This window comes from Microcebus murinus, chromosome 6 (genome assembly GCF_040939455.1).
Source record: "Microcebus murinus isolate Inina chromosome 6, M.murinus_Inina_mat1.0, whole genome shotgun sequence".
NCBI classification, from domain to species: domain Eukaryota; kingdom Metazoa; phylum Chordata; class Mammalia; order Primates; family Cheirogaleidae; genus Microcebus; species Microcebus murinus.
The window spans coordinates 4,497,151-4,517,456 of NC_134109.1; the positions used below are offsets into that span (position 1 = coordinate 4,497,151).

The window sequence follows — 20,306 nt, forward strand, 5'->3', positions numbered from 1 at the left end:
TAGGGAATCACTAGGTTTAACAAGAGCACTGAGTTTCCGCATTGCAGGTTTCCGCAGAAGCCTGAGGGGCTGAGGTACACTAGAGCCCTGGAGAGAGGCAGAGGCGAAAAGCATTTTTCCAGGCTATTTGCCATGGAGCCCTGAGGTACCCTGTTTGGGAAACAATGGGTTAGGAGGTCTAATGTAAAATCTATGCATTATCAATTTAAAAATATAATAGCAGGCAAAAATTTTACTCAGATTAAGATGATGAAAGTTTTGAAATGTTAATTATCTTATAAGATACATATAAAAATTCATAAAATCAAGGACATTTGACAAATTAGCATTTACTCAATACCCCAAATGTACCATCTATTCTTTTTATAAAGTGTCTAATGTAAACCTTCTTATGTAACTATTTTTAACATTACTCTTCAGGAAATAATTTAAATTATGTTTCCATAGTAATGATACTGAGGCATACGAAGTAGATCTACAAATGGAAACATAAAAATGGGAGAATCTGTCCTTTGGCGTGCTCTAATCCACGAGCTCACCAACCCCTCTGAGCTCACCAACCCTCCGTAAGCGAAGTCTCGTTTACGTGACTTTCAAGAATGGCTTCAGTTGCCTCACTTTGGGGCGTGGGGCAGTTGAACCAAATGAACTGGATCATTCTGGCATAAGTTCCATCCACGGTCACTTGATGCCACTAACACAGATTTACTTACCTTCCCAATATTTCCAGTAATTCTGCTATGCCATTGTGATGCTCTGTTTCATAAATAAACCTAGAAAAAACAATTTGTCAATCAGAATTAGACACTGAAATAACAACTGGAAAGACTAAACTCCCCTGAATAAGAAAACAATGCTTGTAGGAGACAGTCACATAGCCGGGCAACAATGAGCATGTCTATTTGTGAAAACCTTCATGGGGCCTAGGCAGCTGCTCACTGTTACCAGGTGAACCAAAGACACTCCTCAAAACCTGCAGATATAAATGCCTTCAGAACAGCGAGCTTGGTCTTACTGATTTCTTCTCAATATTTTATTTTGAAAAATTTCAAGCATCCAGTAAAGTTGAAAGAATTTTACAGCAAACACCCGTATTTGAACCACCCAGATTCAGCGATTACCAATGTACTCTATTAGCTTGGTCACATGTACATCTGTCTATTCACCCCTCTACCCATCCATTAACTCATTTTATTTTTTCACTGCATTTCAACATAAGTGTATGTCTTACTCCATTTTAAAGCCTACCATATTTGCACAGTCCCTGCAAAGGGTAAAAGTGATTTCCTGAACACCTCCCTGGACCATCCTGCCTACTGACACTCCTATGCTTCCTCTCCACTGCCTCAGGTGCAATGTTTCTGGAACAACAGTCTGCCCTGGTTCCCTTCCCCAGAGCAGCCTCTGCCCAGAGTGCCCGCTTCTAGAGGAGCTCCTGGGCCATGTACCCCACCCCTTGTATCGACCTGTCTCCCTCCAGATGGGATCACTTCTCATTACTGTGTTCCCAGGGCTAGGACCAAGCCAGGCATCTGTTTGATTCTTAACCACGTCTGCTGAACAAACTGGGGACAGAGAGAGGGAACAGGACATGTCCTCTCCCAAGGGTTCCCGTAGAAACAAGCCACTCCTGCCTGTGGCCTTGATTGCCTTGCACTGGTCTGAACCAATACACGCAGAGTATTCTGCAGGAAGTAAGAGAGAAGTCTGAAAAAGGTTCCTGCCTGTCAGATGAAAACTATTTGCTTAAAAACAGCTCCAAGCCAAAAATAAATCAGTAAAGTTTAAAAAATTTTCATTGTAGGTCAGGTGTGGTGGCTCATGCTTGTAATTCCAGCACTTTGGGAGGCTAAGGTAGGAGGACTGCTTAAGGCCAGGACTTTGAGACCAGCCTGAGCAAGAGTGAGACCCCATCTCTATTTAAAAAAAAAAACCAAAAAACAAAACTAGCTGGGTGTGGTGATGTGTGCCTGTAGTCTCAGCTACTTGGGAAGCTGAGGCGGGAGTTGGAGGTTGCCGTGAGCTGTGATGATGCCACTGCACTCCAGGCTGGGCAACAGAGTGTGACCCTGTCTCTAAACAAATCTTTTTCATGGTGGTTTGAAACAATTAGAATAGTGGCCTTAAGGTAAAGAACAAGCCAAATTTCCACAGATGTGAAATAATTCTCAAAAATGGCCTTAACATGTCTATATTCCCAAATGACCAAAATTTACTCAGTCATGGGTGTTTTAATTGGGCCCTGTAGGAGGATTTTGACAGATTTTAAAAAATGGTTGTATGGAGCGGGGAAGAACCTGTTTGGCTGGAACGAAGGTCTGCGACACGGAGCAGCGGGGCGGGGAGGTGGGCGTGAGGCCGGACAGTGAAATGAAGTAGCAAAAAATGAATTTGGCTTTGGCCTGAAAGTGAGCAGGGAAGTTACCATGATAGAATGTGGCAACCTGGGTGTCAAGAATGCCGGTGGTGCGAATACACAGAATGCAAAGTGTTCTTGTCCCACATCCTCCTGATCACACCTGCCCTGAGAGCTTGGAAGCTGTAACTAAGCCTAAGCCCTCTGTGGTGTGTCTCCATTCAGAAGCACTTTAATTTGGGAAACCCACCCTGAAGGCTACCTTTGTAGACGGTACGGCCCCCCAACTTCAGTCTTCTGGTCCCCCTCACACGTATCCTGGAGAGCTGTGCAGCCAGCAGGTCACTGAGGCTCCCAAGGAGCCTGGGTGGTCACCTCTGGGCCTCCCAGGACAAAGATGCCTGAATCCCTTCGCATTGTTTCTATCTCCACCAGCTTTGACATGCACGTGAGGATGGGTTTTAGCTAAAAGTCATTTCATTTTCCTCAATCAACATGATTACATTCTTACTGATAAATTCTTACTTTCTAATTATTTTAACCTGATTTAAAGTAGGTATAAGAAAGAATAAGGATAGTTCTTCTCCTTACTTTTCCAGAGGAAGATAAAACAGGAAGGTGCAAAATGGGAGAGAAGCCATAAAGATCTGTTCAGAGCAGGGTGGAGTGTTTTTCACTCTTTCAGCAAAAAAGGAATTAGACACTCTAAAAACTGAGCTGGAACCTGCTTGTCGTAGAAGTTTCTCAAATCGATGTCATCAATTCCTTTCCTTCCTGCGTAATGTGTTCTGTGCCCTCCCTCTGAATCCGGGCTGTCCTAATGACCTGCTTTGACCAACATAAAGGGTGAAGTCACTTTGTCCTGTCTGGGCCAAACTCTTAAGAGGACTGGCAGCTCCTGCCTCTTCCTTCTGAGAAGCAGTGAAGGCCCTGTGCAGAGGGGGAGCCTGAGCAGGCCACAGCAGACCACATGGGGGAAGAAATCACTGTGGACATTCCAGCCCTCACAGACATCATGCAGAGCAGAAGAACTGTCCAGCTGAGCCCAGCAGCGGTGACAGAATGTGAGGATGGTAGACCGTGGCTGACTGAAGCCACTAAGCTGTGGGAGGCTGGGTACGCAGCAAGAGAGGAGGAGCTGCTGCCCACCTTCCCACCTCTTCTTCCATCCCACTGCTGGCCAAAGCGGCATCAGGGGGTATCTAAAGCACTGTTTGGCTCACGACTAAACAAAGCTGACTAGGATGAGAAACTACAGAAAGAAGCAGGAACTTTATATTAACATTTTCAGTAAGTTGAACCAAATACATGCAAAATATTTTTTCTTACACGACATAGCTGTACTGCATAGAACTTTGATGAGCTGAACACATCTCTCAATATCTTTCTCCTTATTCTACCCTCACATGAAATGAGGAGGGAGCAGTATTGACAATGAGGACCCAAACCAGTTATGGAATCTAGGTAACATTCTTGCTTTTGGTTGCATGTATCAAGATAATTATAGAGGAGATTACTAAAACATACATACACAAATACCACCCTCTAGCATCAAGCCTTTAGTGAGAACTGAATTAAATTATGTGTAATAACTTTTAAATAATAATCTATTAAAGTATTCCTGTTTTTAAATTAAAGTTTTTTAGGATACAAAACATTTTCTATTTCTTTAATACAGGCGTTCAATAGATTCGTGATTCTGCTATTTGAACAAAACTTATTGATACTAAGAAAACAAAAACACTTTAGGTAGAGCTTTAATTCTGGGCCCCAAAGACTGGAATTTAAATTGTACCTGTTTTGTGTTTCAATAATGTATATTTATTTTGATAGGTAAGTACATCAGCCAAGTAACGATCTTATTAAAAAGGAAGCATGATACCAAGAAACATAAAATAGAAGCCTAACACTCCTGATGATGATGTCACTCACTGATTATAGTTGGTGAGCCAGCGCCCCGGGCTCCATCATACAAATGGGACATGGGGAACCTACAAGGAGGTGAGAGGAATGCCACGCACAGAATGAGAGGCTCTAACATCGAAGGGCCCTATCAGGGGTGAGCATCAGGGCGGGGGCCAGAGCCTCTGGCTGCAGAGAGGCAGGCGAGGGAGCTGAGCACAGGGCTGTGCAGCGGCTGGGGCACGAGGCTGGAGCTCAGCTGCTGCCCGCCTGTCTGTCTTGGCTGGCCCTCTTATTTTCCCTTAGTCAGTCACCAGGACTAAGAAATGACCCAGGCCTAGGGTTGTCACAGTGGACACCTGGCCCTTCTCCAGCAATGGTGTGTGCTTCATCCTCACTGAGGCCCTGCAGCTAGGCGGCAGGAAACCTATCCATGTTCTTATCTCACATAGGGACACCTTCACACTGCTTCTGTCACTGCTAGTATCTGTCGCCACCTCATACCACCCTCCGGTGCCTTGGAGAGGCAAGCCAACCTGAGAAGCCAAAGTGTGTAGAATAAACTGCTCATTTAGGAAGCTTTCCAGGGACAGAGAAGAAAAACACGAACTGTTTCTTCTATCAACATTTACTTGATGACACCACAAGCTGGGGCATGTGACAAATCAGCCCACATGGTGGCTGCCCTTGTGGGGGACCAGATGCATGTGCCTACTCAGGTGGGTACATCCCTGGGGGAGGGACGTTTCTGGAAGCCTGGAAGGCTGAGAGAAGGGCCAGTGGAAAAGGGCACCCAGGCAGGGGGAACACCGGCTGCACATCCCTGGTCTGGCAGGGGCCTGGGGCCAAGCAGAGGTAGGCTAGGAAGAGGGCGGCCTCGGGGCTGCTACAGGCCTCTGCCATCACTACAGTCCCATGGCCAAGAGGTGGGCTCGATGTCAGAAGCTATCCTCCCCAACTTGCTGCTTCCAGCAGGATTCCCTTCCCCGGGCGCACAGTGGGAATCTCAGCACTTCTAATCTAGGCTCACAGATCTGCTGTTTCCTAAAAACTAATCACATCACTCCTCACCCCTTCCTCCTCTCCTAAGATTCTGTGGGGAAGAATGCACAGGTGGGAGGCAAAGGTTGGCTTGGACGGAATCAATTCATCCGTATTTCTGGGTGACTGGAAATCTCAGCAGAAGCTGAAACAGGAGGCGTGCGAGGCGAGGCACCAGGAATGTGGGGAGCAGGCGGAGGGCAGGGCAGGACAGGAGGGGGCAAGTCCAGCCGCACACGGGGTCCACCTGCACATGAAAACAGGCCGCTTGAGAGCCAGCTCCCTGGCCTCAGTCCCCTGTCAAAGGAAATGCCAGGGCAGGAGGGGGATCGAGTGTGGGAATGAACATCACCGTGCACAAAGAGAATGTCAGCCACATACAGACTTACCTATAAAATATATTATTTATCTGTTTTCTGATGTATGCTCTCAAGCCTAAGAACTTCCCATAGATTCTGTGAAGGGTGGTTTTAAGAAAATCTCTCTCCCGAGGATCTTCACTGTCAAACAGCTCTAAAAGCTTCAAGGAGAAAAACACACTTAGTGACGTGGTGTTACCGCTCTGTAGGTTAGGGCTTTGTAGTTTCAGCTGATTTGCACCTTACCTGCAATACAAACTTCTGATCAATATATTTCTTCGCTATATTAGGCTGGAAATCTGGAGACTCTAAAAATCTTAAGAAAAATTCATAAACAAGCTAGGAGGAAAAAAACAACAATGAGTCAAATAACATGGCATTTTACTAAATGGATATTAAAATACACCATGAGTTGAATCTTTATTTGCCTGGAAATATTAGCCTTTAAAAAAAGCCACACATCTACAGAATCAGCGCTAAATGACATGGCTTAATTTAATTATAACTGGCGATGGTAATTATTTTGTTTAGTAACAACCACAGACCCTTAAATGACATTTAAACAAAATGATTTCTATGGCCAACGTCACCAACACCTAAACTACACTGCCCAGAGACCGGGCACAGCTGTCATGAGCCAGGCCACGGCCACGCTCCAGGGTGGGATGTGCAGCCTGTCGCCTGTGAGCGTCCTGCGGTGCTCAAGCAGAGCCAAGGGGACCGTGAGCGGAGACGGTGCTTCCCACTCGGTCAGGCAGCGTGGCCTGCTGCCAGGAGTCCCAAGTGGAGCCCGGATGCTGCGAGTGGGCACCATGTGGCTACTGAGCCACCTGCCTTCCTGTAGGCTGCTGGTTTAGCCCCACCCCCTTCAGGCCTCATTTCCCCATCGTGCTCGGCTCGGCCCTCTCATTGGCACCTCTGGCAGGTGCTCTGCTCACTCTGTCCCCAGACCTCCTCACCAAACACCTTCCACCTTACAAATGTGCTGGAGAAGGGCAGTCACCAGCACAGGAGCCTGGGGAGCCTGGTGGGCACACATTAAATCTTAGTCCTGAAAACTGGGAAAATGTCAGCCTGAGTCCTCTAGGCCTGAATTCAATAGCTATCCACAAAGCGGTCATTTCCATTGAACACATACTGACAATTCTACAGCTTTGTCATTTGTGTAGTGTCCAAACATATATACAAGTTAACTTTTCTCTGTTCTACTGAAATATTTTCCTTGTGTTTACAGGTTTGCGAGGCCTATGGCACTGAAGATGAGAGTTCTATCTGCCACCAGCTGAAGCGAGGCCTCCGGCCAGTGCAGCTGCTCCATGGAATCCCAGGAACACCCCCACTTGTAGCTCATGCCCTCTGACCCTGTGCTGCTCTCCCAGAGCCCATTACCTGTAGATGAGGCCAGGCTGCTTCTAACGTTGGTTCATCCTCCTCTGGGTCAAATTCTGCTCCCGTAGGATTGGAGGAAGGTGGTAATGTTCGAAACATGTTAACTGCAAACTAAAATCCACATGTTCTATAATTACAACCAGGATATTTGACATATTTGCAGAGTAAATTTTAAAAAGTCTTAAATAATTCTAAGGATAGCTGTTTCCCATTCTCAAAACACAGAAGCAGCATGGGTCCCCTAAGAGAGCCTGAGCCAAAACTTTAGCAGGAGATATAGCACCTCAGACAGGTGACCACCAAAGTTGTTTTGGCTCTTAACTGTCAAACTTTAAAAGATAACCAATACTGACAAATGCTGATGGCATGGCAATGACTTCTGAGGTCTTACATCCACTGAGTACACGTGTAAGCAAGGAGAATGTTCCAAGTGACAGCAAGAAAAGGGTGAGATGGTGAAGGCAACAGCAGAGACCATGCAACTGAAAACGGTGAGAAAGCAGCACGTGCCTCATGGCACCGAGATGACCCATGTGAGAATGCGCCCGACATTCTCTGCAATCAGCAATGATGAGAAAAGCCAGAGTCAAGGTGGGGCAACTTTTGCGTGGGTGGCAAGGATCATTTCCAGGGAAGGACTGCTCAGCACGGAGAGAACCATCGGAAGATGGCCTGGCTGTGCCTCCAGGCACTGTGGCTGCGTTTCTCCGTGTCTGTTTGGATTTGTACAATATATACTGACGTATCAATGACATAAACTTAAAAGTTTAGTTTTTCCATTATCATCAATATATAACCTGTTTTTCTTTTGTGCCAGGTCTAAATTTGATCAGTTACCTTATGAAATCTTTGAACCCATCACATGCCAGTTACAGAACTGGGCTCTGGTGAACAGGTCTGACAGATGACCACAAAAGCCCCTGTCCCACCACTCTCAAAGCAAAAGATCAAAACATCTGACATGAAAGATTAAATCCAACACCACTGCAACAATGAGAAGATATCTACAGAGAGTTCAGGGAAACCTTGGCCATTCAGATACCCAGTCTTGTAAAGACCAAGCTAATACTCAGTGTTACTCCTTTTGTTCCTTTCTTTACTGTTATTAATACTGAACTCCAACTCTTAACATCATTTTCATGAAGCCATCAGCTATAAAAGCTCTGAGCACCAAACGTTTACTCTCTGCACCGGGTGAGAAAGGGCCTGATGCACATAGCAACTGCAATGGATGCAGATGAACAGGAGAGGAAAGATGAAAGGGGGCTGATAATGCAGGAACAATTAATGAAACAAAAGTTCTCAGTAAAAATATGAGTAATTGTTCCAAAGACATAAGGAGAAAGAAAAAATTTGGAATCTAAAACCCTGAGTGTCAACCTGGCTCTCACTGGTGTATAATCTCTGGAATTTTTGCTCTCTGGGGCTCAGTCCTCTCCTCTGGTATATGTCCAGGGCCCTGTCAGAGGCCTCTCACACAACAGGTAGTTCACAGGTAGATGGCCCTTCCTCAGTTGCTGGCCCTCGGAATAGACAGGGGACCAGGGAAGTGAGGAGACTGTTCTTCGCGGCCTGATCCCAAAGCCCACAGAGGAGAACAGAAGATGCTATGGGCCCGACCACTAAGGAAAGGCCACCACGGCTTTGAGTGGGCCACTATTTCCTCCCAGAGTTTGCAGACAGGCAACAGAACTGGCCCTGTCATCGCCAGCCATCACCCTGTGCTCTCCACAACTTCTGGGGATAAAAGCATGGGAGGAAGAAAGTCTGAATTGTCTTCAGCCTTTATGGGGAACGTAACATTCATGAACTGGGGATTTCTATTTTCTTCCTCAAAGCCAAATGATCAGGGCTGGGGGTGGTTTCCAATCACCCAGAGGCTAGGGTCACCTTCAAGAAAGATGATTTTAGTGGGTTAGGGCCACAGGCTCCATTTGGTGCCGACGGGAGCAGAGTGCAGCGTAGGAGGGCAGAGCCCGGGCATGGACTCTGGGTGGCAGAGGTGTCTGTGAGCACAGGCCACGCCTGGTAGGAGACTTCCAGAGAAGCCTGTGACATCAGGGCCCTCAGGAACTGTGGTGCAGCATACCTGGAAGGAAGCCACAGGTCACTGCCACTGAGGTTCCTGATGCTGCACGTCAGGGACACAGAGGCCAGGGAGGGAGCCGTGGGGCCACCCAGGAAACTGCCAAAGGAGGGGCCAGCTCTTCCAGACAGGAGGCTGGAGGTGTGGGGGAAGGGGAGATGGCTGCCGCTGGGAAAGGATCTTCAGTGAAGCTGAACACTGTGCAAAAGTCACAGACATACCATAGAAGAGGCTGCCACACTGTAGAGGCTGCAGGTAGCACCATAGCAGGCACACAGGCAGTGCCCCTGCCTCTGGTCTGGCTTTCTTTTTTTTGAGATAGAGTCTTACTCTGTCGCCCAGGCTAGAGTGTTATAGCATCAGCCTAGCTCACAGCAACCTCAAACTCCTGGGCTCAAGCAATCCTCCTGCCTCAGCCTCCCGAGTAGGTGGGACTACAGGCGTATACCACGATGTCTGGCTAATTTTTCTATTTTTAGTAGAGACAGTGTCTTGCTCTTGCTCAGGCTGGTCTCAAACTCCTGAGCTCAAGCGATCCTCCTTTCTCGGCCTCCCAGAGTGCTAGGATTACAGGCGTGAGCCAGTGTGCCTGGCCTTGCTCTGGGTTCTGCTCAAAGCCCGAGAGGAGGGCGGGCAAGAGGTGTTCGGAGCCATCCCTGCTTCCCCTCCTTTCTCACTTCAAGTCCCTCACTGGCCAGGTGCCTTCAGGGAGAGGTGCAGATGCCGCTCGGAGAGAGCCTGAGGTTAAAGCTTTAAACCAGATTGGGCTTCTATAACCACAGATGTTTAAAAAGTTAAGCAGTTTCGTCCAAGATGTATTTAGGGGTGCAAAGTGTGATTTCATAGATCATGGTTAAAGGCAATAGCTGAAACAAATACAAGGTACCCTCAGTGTGATGGCTAGTCTTATGGGCCAACTTATTGAAGCCACAGCATCCAGCTTTCATCCAACTCTGATATGAGTGCTCCGCAAAGGTATCTGGTAGATGTGGTTAACATCAATTATGAATTGACTTTAAGTAAAGATTACCCTGGCTAATGTGGGCGGGCCTCATTCAATCGGCTGAAATCCCTGCAGATTCCCGGAGGAAGAAGAGCTTCCCCCTGCACTGTGGCGCCAGCACCGGCTGAGTCTCCCACCTGCTGCCTGTCCTATGGAGTGCAGACTTGTTCAGCTGGACCCACAACTACATAAGCAATGCCTTGAAATCCCAAATCCCTCTTCTGCTGTTTCTCTGGTAGAACCTGGACTGATACACCCAGTTAGTTGAGATTTCTTAATGAACTGGTTCTTTCTGCCAGTAGTGAAGTTAGGGATTATGGTTTCAGGCTGCAGCCCCACTGCACAGGGCGAGCAGCCTCGGCCCATTAGCTATGACCACCTTGGACACCTGCACAGTCACTGACTCCTACGTGCCAAGGCAGGAGCCTGAAAGGTGACTTACGCCACCTTGCTCTAAATGAAAAAGTCCTCTTTTCAGGATCTGTTAGGGACTAGCTGTGCTTCCCCCTAAGTTCATATGTCACCCTGTGTGGCTGTATTTGGAGATGTGGCCTCAAAGGAAGTAATTAAGGTTAAATGAAGTCAGAAGGGCAGAGCCCTGTTCCCACAGGATTAGGGTCCTTAGAGAGACACCAGAGCGGAAGCTCTTTCTCTCTCTCCCTGTGCACGTGCTCAGGGGAAAGGCCACCTGAGGACAAAGCTGCCATCTGAAAGCCAGGAAGAGAGCCCTTGTCGGGAATCAAACCTGCCCGAACCTTGGTCTTAGACTTTCCAGCCTCTAGAACTGACAGAAAATAAATTTCTGTGGTTAGGCCTCCCAGCCTGTGATATTTGTTACAGCCAGCCCAAGGTGACTAAGATGATATCCTTGACCAATGACTGGCTTAGATCCAGGAAGTTTCTTTAATGGCCAACTTTAACCAATTATAAGTTATTTCTTACATGTAAGAAAAAAATCTTGCACTTATAACTTCACTGACATTTCTTTTTTTTTTTTTGAGACAGAGTCTTGCTCTGTCACCCGGGCTAGAGTGCCGTGGTGTCAGCCTAGCTCACAGTAACCTCAAACTCCTGGGCTCAAGCGATCCTCCTTCCTCAGCCTCCCAAGTAGCTGGGACTACAGGCATGCGTCACTGTGCCCGGCTAATTTTTTTTTCTACATATTTTTAGATGTCCAGCTAATTTCTTTCTATTTTTAGTAGAGAGGGGTCTCGCTCTTGCTCAGGCTGGTCTCCAATTCCTGAGCTCAAACGATCCGCCCGCCTCAGCCTCCCAAAGTGCGAGGATTACAAGCTTGAACCACCATGCCCGGCCACTTCACCGACATTACTTAACACATTACATTATAATAATTTAGTGCTCATCTCTAGAAGAGGTTAAATATATTAAAAACTAGTATTTGGGGCCGGGCCTGGTGGCTCACGCCTGTAATCCTAGCACTCTGGGAGGCCGAGGCGGGCGGATTGCTCGAGGTCAGGAGTTCGAAACCAGCCTGAGCTTGAGCGAGATCCCGTCTCTACTATAAATAGAAAGAAATTAATTGGCCAACTAATATATATATAGAAAAAATTAGCCGGGCATGGTGGCGCATGCCTGTAGTCCCAGCTACTCGGGAGGCTGAGGCAGGAGGATTGCCTGAGCCCAGGAGATTGAGGTTGCTGTGAGCTAGGCTGATGCCACGGCACTTACTCTACCCTGGGCAACAAAAGCGAGACTCTGTCTCAAAAAACAAAAACAAAGACAAAAAAAACAAAAACAAAAAAACTTGGGAAAAAAGAGGATGAGAAGGCAAACAATCTGACAGCTCAAACTACTCTTCATTTCTAACCTGGCCAACATTTCTTAGCACAAAAGCTTCAGGGGCCAAATTAGGGGCGGGAGCTGCAGGTACAGAACTGCGCAGCGCTAATGTTAGTGTACAAATGTCAGCTCCGCACTACCTGGATGTGTGGGGTCCAGTGTGAGGAAGCCACAGAAGATGATCTCTGTCCACATCATGCCATGAATGCCAAAGGGAGTCTGAGGTCTAAAAGTCTTAGGTCTCATTTGGATCACACAGATTCATCACAATCATAATAATCTCTTAGCTGAAACATACCAGTCTCGAGCACACACACTGGGGCACAGACACAGAGAAAAGAACCATGTTACACGGAGAGAGGTGGCATGGCATAGCGGGAGCAGAGTCACACTACGTCTTCCTCCTCTTCTTTTTTCAAGAGATGGGGTCTTACTGTGTTGCCCAGGCTGGCCTCAAACCCTAGCCTCACGTGATAATCCCACCTCAGCCTCCCGAGTAGCTGGGACTACAGGTGTGCACTGTGCCTATTTCCCCTACGTCCTCTTCTTACCTAGAAGCAGGACCCGATACTGAGGAGCCTACCCGACTCTCGATTTTCTAATCTGCTGACAAGAGTAAATCCTTTTTTAGCACTGGGCTGTTGTGAGGATCACATAAAATGCACATAAAAGCACTTGCATAAGCAGACTGTCACCCAGCATCTTCCACGTTTGTTGTTTCTCTGACCTCCTCAGGATGACGATAGCATGCACAAAAGCACACACATATGTGTGCACGTGATTCATGCAGCCCCATCTGTGCTATGGACTGACTCTGTGTAACATTAGGATACACCTGCTTTTACAGCTTTCTTGACATTTCCACTTTCAGTACTTTAGTCAGCCCTGCAGATGTTCCCCAAATTGCTAAATTTATTGAATTAGATGCAAACCAAATGGCCTGAGAAGCAACTTTATGGAAAATTCTTACAATTCAGCAAGATCATGCAGCCTTTCTATACCTGTATTATTCATTACTAATGGGTGAGGTAATAAAATATTTATGCTGTGACATAACTGCAGCACAGTGTAATATATAAAGATTTTGAAGATATGAAGGGATACGCTAAAAAAAAAGAACACCGATAATCCATTAATAATTTTGAAGGCAAAAGGAAAGAAAGGTTTGATTATTCGCAGTTCTCTGTTTGAAACCAGAGGGGCTGTTCTACTGTTATTTATTATCTCAATTTTATTCATGTGAATAGGATTTATAGCAGGTGGATCCACCAAAGGCAAAATTACGTTACTGCTGAACACTCTTCCTCCTATGATAGAAATTTTAAGTTCTAACATTTCTGGAAAGGGTGAGACAAGTCCCTTCATCTTATTTTATTTTAAATACAAAATTATCATTTGTTTGCAAATGATGTATCTGGAAAACAAACAAAGGCAACAGACCATCACAGCTAGGCAGCCAGATGAAAAAAGCAAAAATAAAAAACTAACAGCAAGGACATCTCCATCAACAATAAGCAACCAAAAAATATAACAGATAGGAAGACTGCACATATACAGGCACAAAAACCATCAAGTGCCTAGGAATTAAATAACAGCCTAGTTATAAGGCCTTAATGGAGAAAGCATAAAACTTCTAACCAAGGGCACCGAACACGGACCTAGTGGAGGAAACGTGCGTTCTCCAGTGCGGGGTGACACCATGTTACAAAGACGTAACTTCACAGAGCAATTTATACGTTGAAGGCAATCTTAAACCTAACTGAAGTTTTGATGAACTCAGTGACTTAATTTAACATTTAGGGGGAATAGTAAGAATCCTGGCAGCAATCTCAGGAGGAAAAACTGTCCTCTTCCTCATTTGTAAAGGGAGTTCAAGTAGCTTTCATGTTACCAGAACTCAGCTGTCATCCTGGGGAAGTTAAGCCTGCATTTTGCATATCGCTGAATCCCAGCACCTACCACAGTGCCTGGCGCCTAGTGGGTCCTCAAAAACTTGCTGAGATCTTCTGGGAAAAGCACATAGCAGTCACTTTATTAACTGTAACACCATATAATTATCTGAAAACTGTCTGATTAAACTTTTAGGTCTCAGCTGCAATGCAATTACAGTCCTAATTGGGTCCTAAATTTTAAGCTCTTCTATGATTTCGTACATTTTCTTTGGAGTATTTATCTCACATATAACTAGGTGGCTGGGGAATTCTTGGCCTAATGTGTTCCTCCACACCCCAGGACCCGGCACCCTGCCTGGCACAGAATGGGCACCAGCACGTACGTGTGGTGCGAGCAGAGCCTGCTTTTCCGCAGACCTGTGCTGCCACTTTCTCCATGGCAAAGGCTGCTTTCAAAGAATGCAATTTTACCTCCAAACAGATGCCAGAATGAAGATTTAAGAAAAGAACTACATTTAAAATTCTTATTTTGAACAACTTGCTATTTTTACAATCTATTTAAGTACGTTCTTAAACAACAGTTAAAGATACCATGAAATAAAGCCTATGAATCTTTGTAGAATACTTAACAAAGGAAATTTATTCTCAACTTTTCAAACAATGTATGTTTTAATTTTTATGACTATTTCACAACTAAATGTACATTACCACTTTACTTCAGATAAACATAAAAATATAATGGTCGTTTATAATGTGTACGAGTTTACTTTTTAATTTTTGTTTTGAAGAAAATTTATTTATACACGATAAGCAATAATTTGTCATACTTATAATTCAATTCAATTAGTGTCAGTTAAAGATAACACTGCATTTGGCAGTTTCTCTTAAGTTATTTTCTCTGGGCCAAAGTTTATTTTATATGGATTCTGAAAAATGTATTCCCCATATTTTATTATGAAAATTTCAATGCACAAAAGTCAAAAGAATATTATATTGAATAGCTAAGGAGGCAGTATTGAACAGAACACAAAAAGACTAGCTATCACCTAGATTTGACCATTAACGTTCTATATATTTGCTTTATCACATATTCCTTTTTTTTTTTTTTTTTTTTTGAGACAGACTCTCACTCTGTTTGTTGCTCGGGTTAGAGTGCCATGGCATCAGCCTAGCTCACAGCAACCTCAAACTCCTGGGCTCAAGCAATCCTTCTGCTTCAGCCTCTTGAGTAGCTGGGACTACAGGCATGCACCACCATGCCTGGCTAATTTTTTGTATATATTTTTAGTTAGTCAATTAATTTCTTTCTATTTTTAGTAGAGATGGTCTTGCTCTTGCTCAGGCTGGTTTCAAACTCCTGACCTTGAGCGATCCTCCTGCCTCAGCCTCCCAGAGTGCTAGGGTTACAGGCATGAGCCACCATGCCCGGCCGCTTTATCACATATTCTGATTTAAATTTATTTTGCAGTAAAGTATGAAAAAATTTAGGAATGCTGTAGAACAGTAAAACAATATACTCTGCATCTTACATGATATAAATAAATTGAGAAGGGAAGTTTCAGAGTTTCCCTTATTGCTTCCCAGTCATGTATGTACGAACAACCATTTTCATGCCATGTCCCCCAACCACCAACTGAAGTTGAAAATTACAGCATTATAAATTATGCAAATTATCTGTGATCACTACATTTTTTATAATCGTTGCTGGATCATGTGAATAGACAGAGTGAAATGTTTATTTATTATCTATCATAAATGAAGCAGAGGCTTAGGCTTCTAAACAAGATGGATACCAGAAATAGAGTTTACCCTACTGCCTGAAACAACTGAAAACCTGGACAAAAATATATAAAATGATGGTCTTCAAGATACTGGATTCCAGGCAATGAAGGATAAAGAGAGATGGGAACAAATGAGGAGAACCCTACAAGCCCCAGCTTGCTGCCTTGATAGATTTCCAGGTTGCAGTACAGGGAGAAAGAACTCAAGTGGAGCCCAGCAGTCAAAGGTGGTCAGTATTTCCAAGGCAGAGTCCCACAGAGGAGAGAGCTGCACACAGGGAGAACTCCAGAGATTTGTAGTAGTCCCTCTCAACTATTCAGCAGAGTATGGATCAGCATATTTGTGAGAGAAAACCATCAGAGGTTGGGAAAAGAACTACCTGAAAAGGATTAGCAGTAGTTGCTCAGTGCTGGGAACAGTGACTTGTTCCACTAACCAGACTGGAAAAATTCATAATTCATGGGGCAGTGGATTCATAATCAGAAAAATCTTATCTCAGTAGTGGGGAATAATTAGCCCTGTAATTAATATGACTTTAGTCTTGCCTAAAATATTTTAAAAGACAAGAACTAAATGGATCAAACTGTTTCCAAGTAACTTAATTGCAGCCCCAAGAATTCTCAAGAATATTAGTACAAATATGTAACTCAACAAGGCAAAATTTGCAATGTCAGACATCCTATTAAAAATTACCAGACATGTAAAGACGTAGGAAAATATGATTTATAATAAGAAAAAAACCAATAATTTGAACTGACCTGGAACCAAGACACATATTAGAATTAGCAAATAAGGATATTAAAATGGTATTCTATATATGTGTCCAAAAAGTTAAGTGGAGACATGGAAGCTATCATAAAAAGACACAAATCAAACCGCTAGAGATGACAACAACATCTGACCCAAAGGCCAGCTGTTTACTTGCTTAAGTAAACCTGATTACTTACTTAATAAAGAAAAACTACTCTGGGAGGCCAAGGCGGGCGGATTGGTCAAGGTCAGGAGTTCGAAACCAGCCTGAGCAAGAGCGAGACCTCGTCTCTACTATAAATAGAAAGAAATTAATTGGCCAACTAAGATATATATAGAAAAAATTAGCTGAGTATGGTGGTGCATGCCTGTAGTCCCAGCTACTCGGGAGGGTGAGGCAAGAGGATCACTTGAGCCCAGAAGTTTGAGGTTGCTGTGAGCTAGGCTGATGCCACGGCACTCTAGCCCAGGCAAGAGAGTGAGACTCTGTTTTGGAAAAAAAAAAGAAAAAAGAAAGAAGAACAGGGTTGGAAGATACACACAACATGATCTTGAAATTTACTATACAGTAACAGTAATGAAGACAGTATGGTATTGGCGGCCACACAGATCCATAGATGCAAATGTAACAGAATAAAGGCTTATAAACAGACTCACAAAACTGGTCAATTTGTATTATTATTATTGTAGAGATGGGGTCTTGCTGTGTTGCCCAGGCTGGTCCTCAAACTTCTGGCCTTCCTAAGTGCTACGATTACAGGCATGAGCCACTGTGCCCAGTCAAAACTGATTAATTAAATTTGGACAAAAGCAGTTCAATGGAGACTGGTCAGTCTATTTAACAAATGGTTTTCAACAAATAGAACACATAGATATCCATATGCCAAAAATGAAACCTCAGTCAAAATGAATCATAGACCTAAATATAAAATATAAAACTATGAAGAAAATATAAGAGAAAATCTTTGTGAGCTTGAGTTAGACAAAGACTTCTTAGATATGACACCAAAAGCACCACTGATAAAAGATACAAGCTACAGACTGAGAGAAAATATTTGCAAATCATATATCCAGCAAAGACCAGAGTCTGTATCCAGATACGTAAAGAAGTCTCAAAACTCAATTTAAAAAACCCCCTTAATTAAAAAATGGGCAAATTGTAACCCACCTGAACAGCTAGTTTTTTAAAAAATACAAAAAGAAAAAAAATTAAAAAAAAATGGGCAAAAGATATGAACAGACACTTCACCAAAGAAGATATACAAATGACAAGCACAGAAAAAAATGCTTAGCATCATTAGTCATTAGGGGAATGCACACTAAAATGACACAAAAGGACTGACAACACCAAATGTTGTCAAGATGTGGAGCAACTAGAACTCTTCATACACTGCTGGTGGGAGTGCAAAAATGCTGCAGCCACCTTGGAAAACAGTTTGGCAGTTTCTTAGAAAGTTAAACATACACATACCGTAAGACCTAGTAATCCCAGTCTTATGTTTACCCAAGTTATATAGAAGACTATGTCCAAAACTTGTATATAAATATTTATAGCAGCTTTATTGCCCCAAACTGGAGACAGCCCAAATATCTCTCAACTAGGTAATGGATAAAACTGTGGTACTTCTACATAATGAGATAACACTGAACAATAGTAACAAACTTTTGATACATGCAACAACATGGATGAGTCTCAAACGCCCTATGCTAAGTGAAAGAAGCCAGACTCAAAGGCTACATACTGTCTGAATCCACTTACATGACATTCTGGAAAAGACACAATGATGGGCTAGAAAACAGATTAGTGCCAGCCAGAGAGTAAGGGGAAAGCTCTGACTACAAATGTGGGACATAAAGCCATATTTTGGGAGGATAAAGAAACTGCTGCATATCTTGATTGCAGTGGGGGTTATGTGACTATATGCATTTATCAACACTCGGAGAAATGCAAATGAGCATGCATTTCTTTTATAATTTAACAACATCAAAGGAAAATCTTCTCAAAATATAAGAACAAATCTCTAAAAAATGGCTTACTGATATTTAAGGTAGAAAAAATCATTCTCTGGGTTTCATAAAGTGCTTTATTTTTTAACCCACTTGTAGCTTGTCATCAATATCAGTTCTCTGACCTATGTTATTGAAACTTTGGCAAAACAACTACTAAGTGAAAAGGGGAATATATGATTTAAATCCTCACTCGAAATAAATCTGTAGACTATTTGAAAATCCATTGGTTAACATGCTATCCTGTTTAATTCAAAACATTCTTTCCTCTCCTATTTTCAAACTATCATCGCCCTTATAACAAGTAATACTTTCCAGAACATGCTGTAAATATCAGACATAAAAATAGAAGAAGGAAAGTGTCCAGTATCAGTCCTTAAGTGAAGCACAAGACAACCCTCCTGGGGATCCAGGGTTTGAAACCTTCCCCAAGGACCCAGACAAAAGATCCTAAGAAAAACTCTCACACCAATAAAACTTGCAAGTCAATGTCTAATCATCTGCAGATGGTACAGCCTAAAATAAAGTGATGAACTCATTTTCCTTGGAAACCCTACATAAGCCCTGATAAGACCAGTACTACTATTACATACAGACAGTTTGGGGTTCTTTTTGTTTTTAGAAAGAAAAACATAACTTTATTGATTTCTGATGATGACAAATGTGGTATATGATCATTATTAAAATTTTCAAAAATTTCAATAAATCAGTCTATGGTGTGAATGATACCATAGAGTTGCGTAACTGTACAGTGTATAGTATTTCACAACTTGCTCTCTCCTGAAGTTTGATTTTATTTTTATGAATTTATTTATATGTTACAAACATGATACATTTCAGACCATGTATTTTTAATCCGCCAATCACTATTTAAACTAATCTAATCAACTCTCTGTGAAGTAGTTCCACACCATGATAACTTTCTAAATAAGCAAGCAGAGAAGTTAAGTAACTTCAAGGTATCCCGGGCCAGGAGCAAGAATTAGAACTAAGACCTATACTGATATGAAGGAAGGAGGATGCATTTAGGCATCCAGTGGGTAAATGTTCTAGAAAAGCTTGGATGCTGTCCTTTCTCACTTCTGAGAAAGGACAGCATCCTTTCTCCGGCTCACTTCTGAGGGCACTGAGAGGAGAAGGGAGAGGATACTTGAATGACAACTTTGTCATGGGGGCTATCCAGCTTCCATGTGCTTTCTCTTTCATCCTAACTGCTCTGCAAGGCAGAAGGCATTACAGCCATCTGTCTACTGCACTAATTGAAGCTTGCAGAACCAAGTCACTTGCCCATAATAACACAATGGCACATGGAAAGCTGGTATAGACACAACTGTTTCCTCTGCCCAGAAGAGTACATCTTCCCCCTTCTCTTGGGGAATTCTTTCTCCCCAACACCATGTGGCTTCGTAGGCACACGACCCAGCCTGGGCCATAGTCACAGTACTCCACCTCCCTACTTATGGCAATGAGCTCGAGGATAGGCAGGTGACACATTGGCATCACGTGTTCTGGCAAGTGCCAGCAAGGGCCACTCTTTCCTCTGTGGCTGGAAGCCACCATCATAGACGCCCGGGAGAAGTAAGGTTGCACACAGAGGGCAGGACACATGGAACATGAAGAGAGAAGCTGTCCCTGTAAGTGTGGGGATTGAGTCTAAGAGCTACCCCAGTGTCTGCCCAATTAATTTCCCTGTGAATGTGAACAATAGTGAATTCAGTGTCTGCCACTTGTAACCCAAAGAACTCTGAATAATAGATAAGATCCAAACCTAGGACTGACTTACACCAAGGCCCATGCTCTTTTCCCTAGTCAACACTGCCCTTGCCAAAGTCTGAAACCTGGGTCTTGGCTCCTCTCCCCAGATACCTCAATCAAATCTACCACCAAATCTCGTTTGTACCTTCTCACCGTGACTCGCCTTTGCCTATTTCTCTCGCCC

At 43.8% G+C, this 20,306-nt stretch overlaps 1 protein-coding gene across 8 annotated transcripts in view; it reads right to left on the minus strand.

The window, feature by feature from the left end:
• Positions 1-20,306, minus strand: part of PPP2R5C (protein phosphatase 2 regulatory subunit B'gamma) — a 146,162-nt gene that overhangs the window by 32,842 nt on the left and 93,014 nt on the right. For 7 of the 8 annotated variants that reach the window (XM_012746328.2, XM_012746333.2, XM_012746334.2 and 4 more), the window contains 4 exons: positions 7,048-7,158; positions 5,905-5,997; positions 5,689-5,819; positions 714-773 (listed from right to left, as the gene is read on the minus strand). In XM_012746328.2, the coding sequence (XP_012601782.1) occupies positions 714-773; positions 5,689-5,819; positions 5,905-5,997; positions 7,048-7,158 (395 nt within the window). The remainder of the gene's footprint in view (positions 1-713; positions 774-5,688; positions 5,820-5,904; positions 5,998-7,047; positions 7,159-20,306) is intronic. The other variant, XM_076003712.1, reaches the window with a different exon arrangement.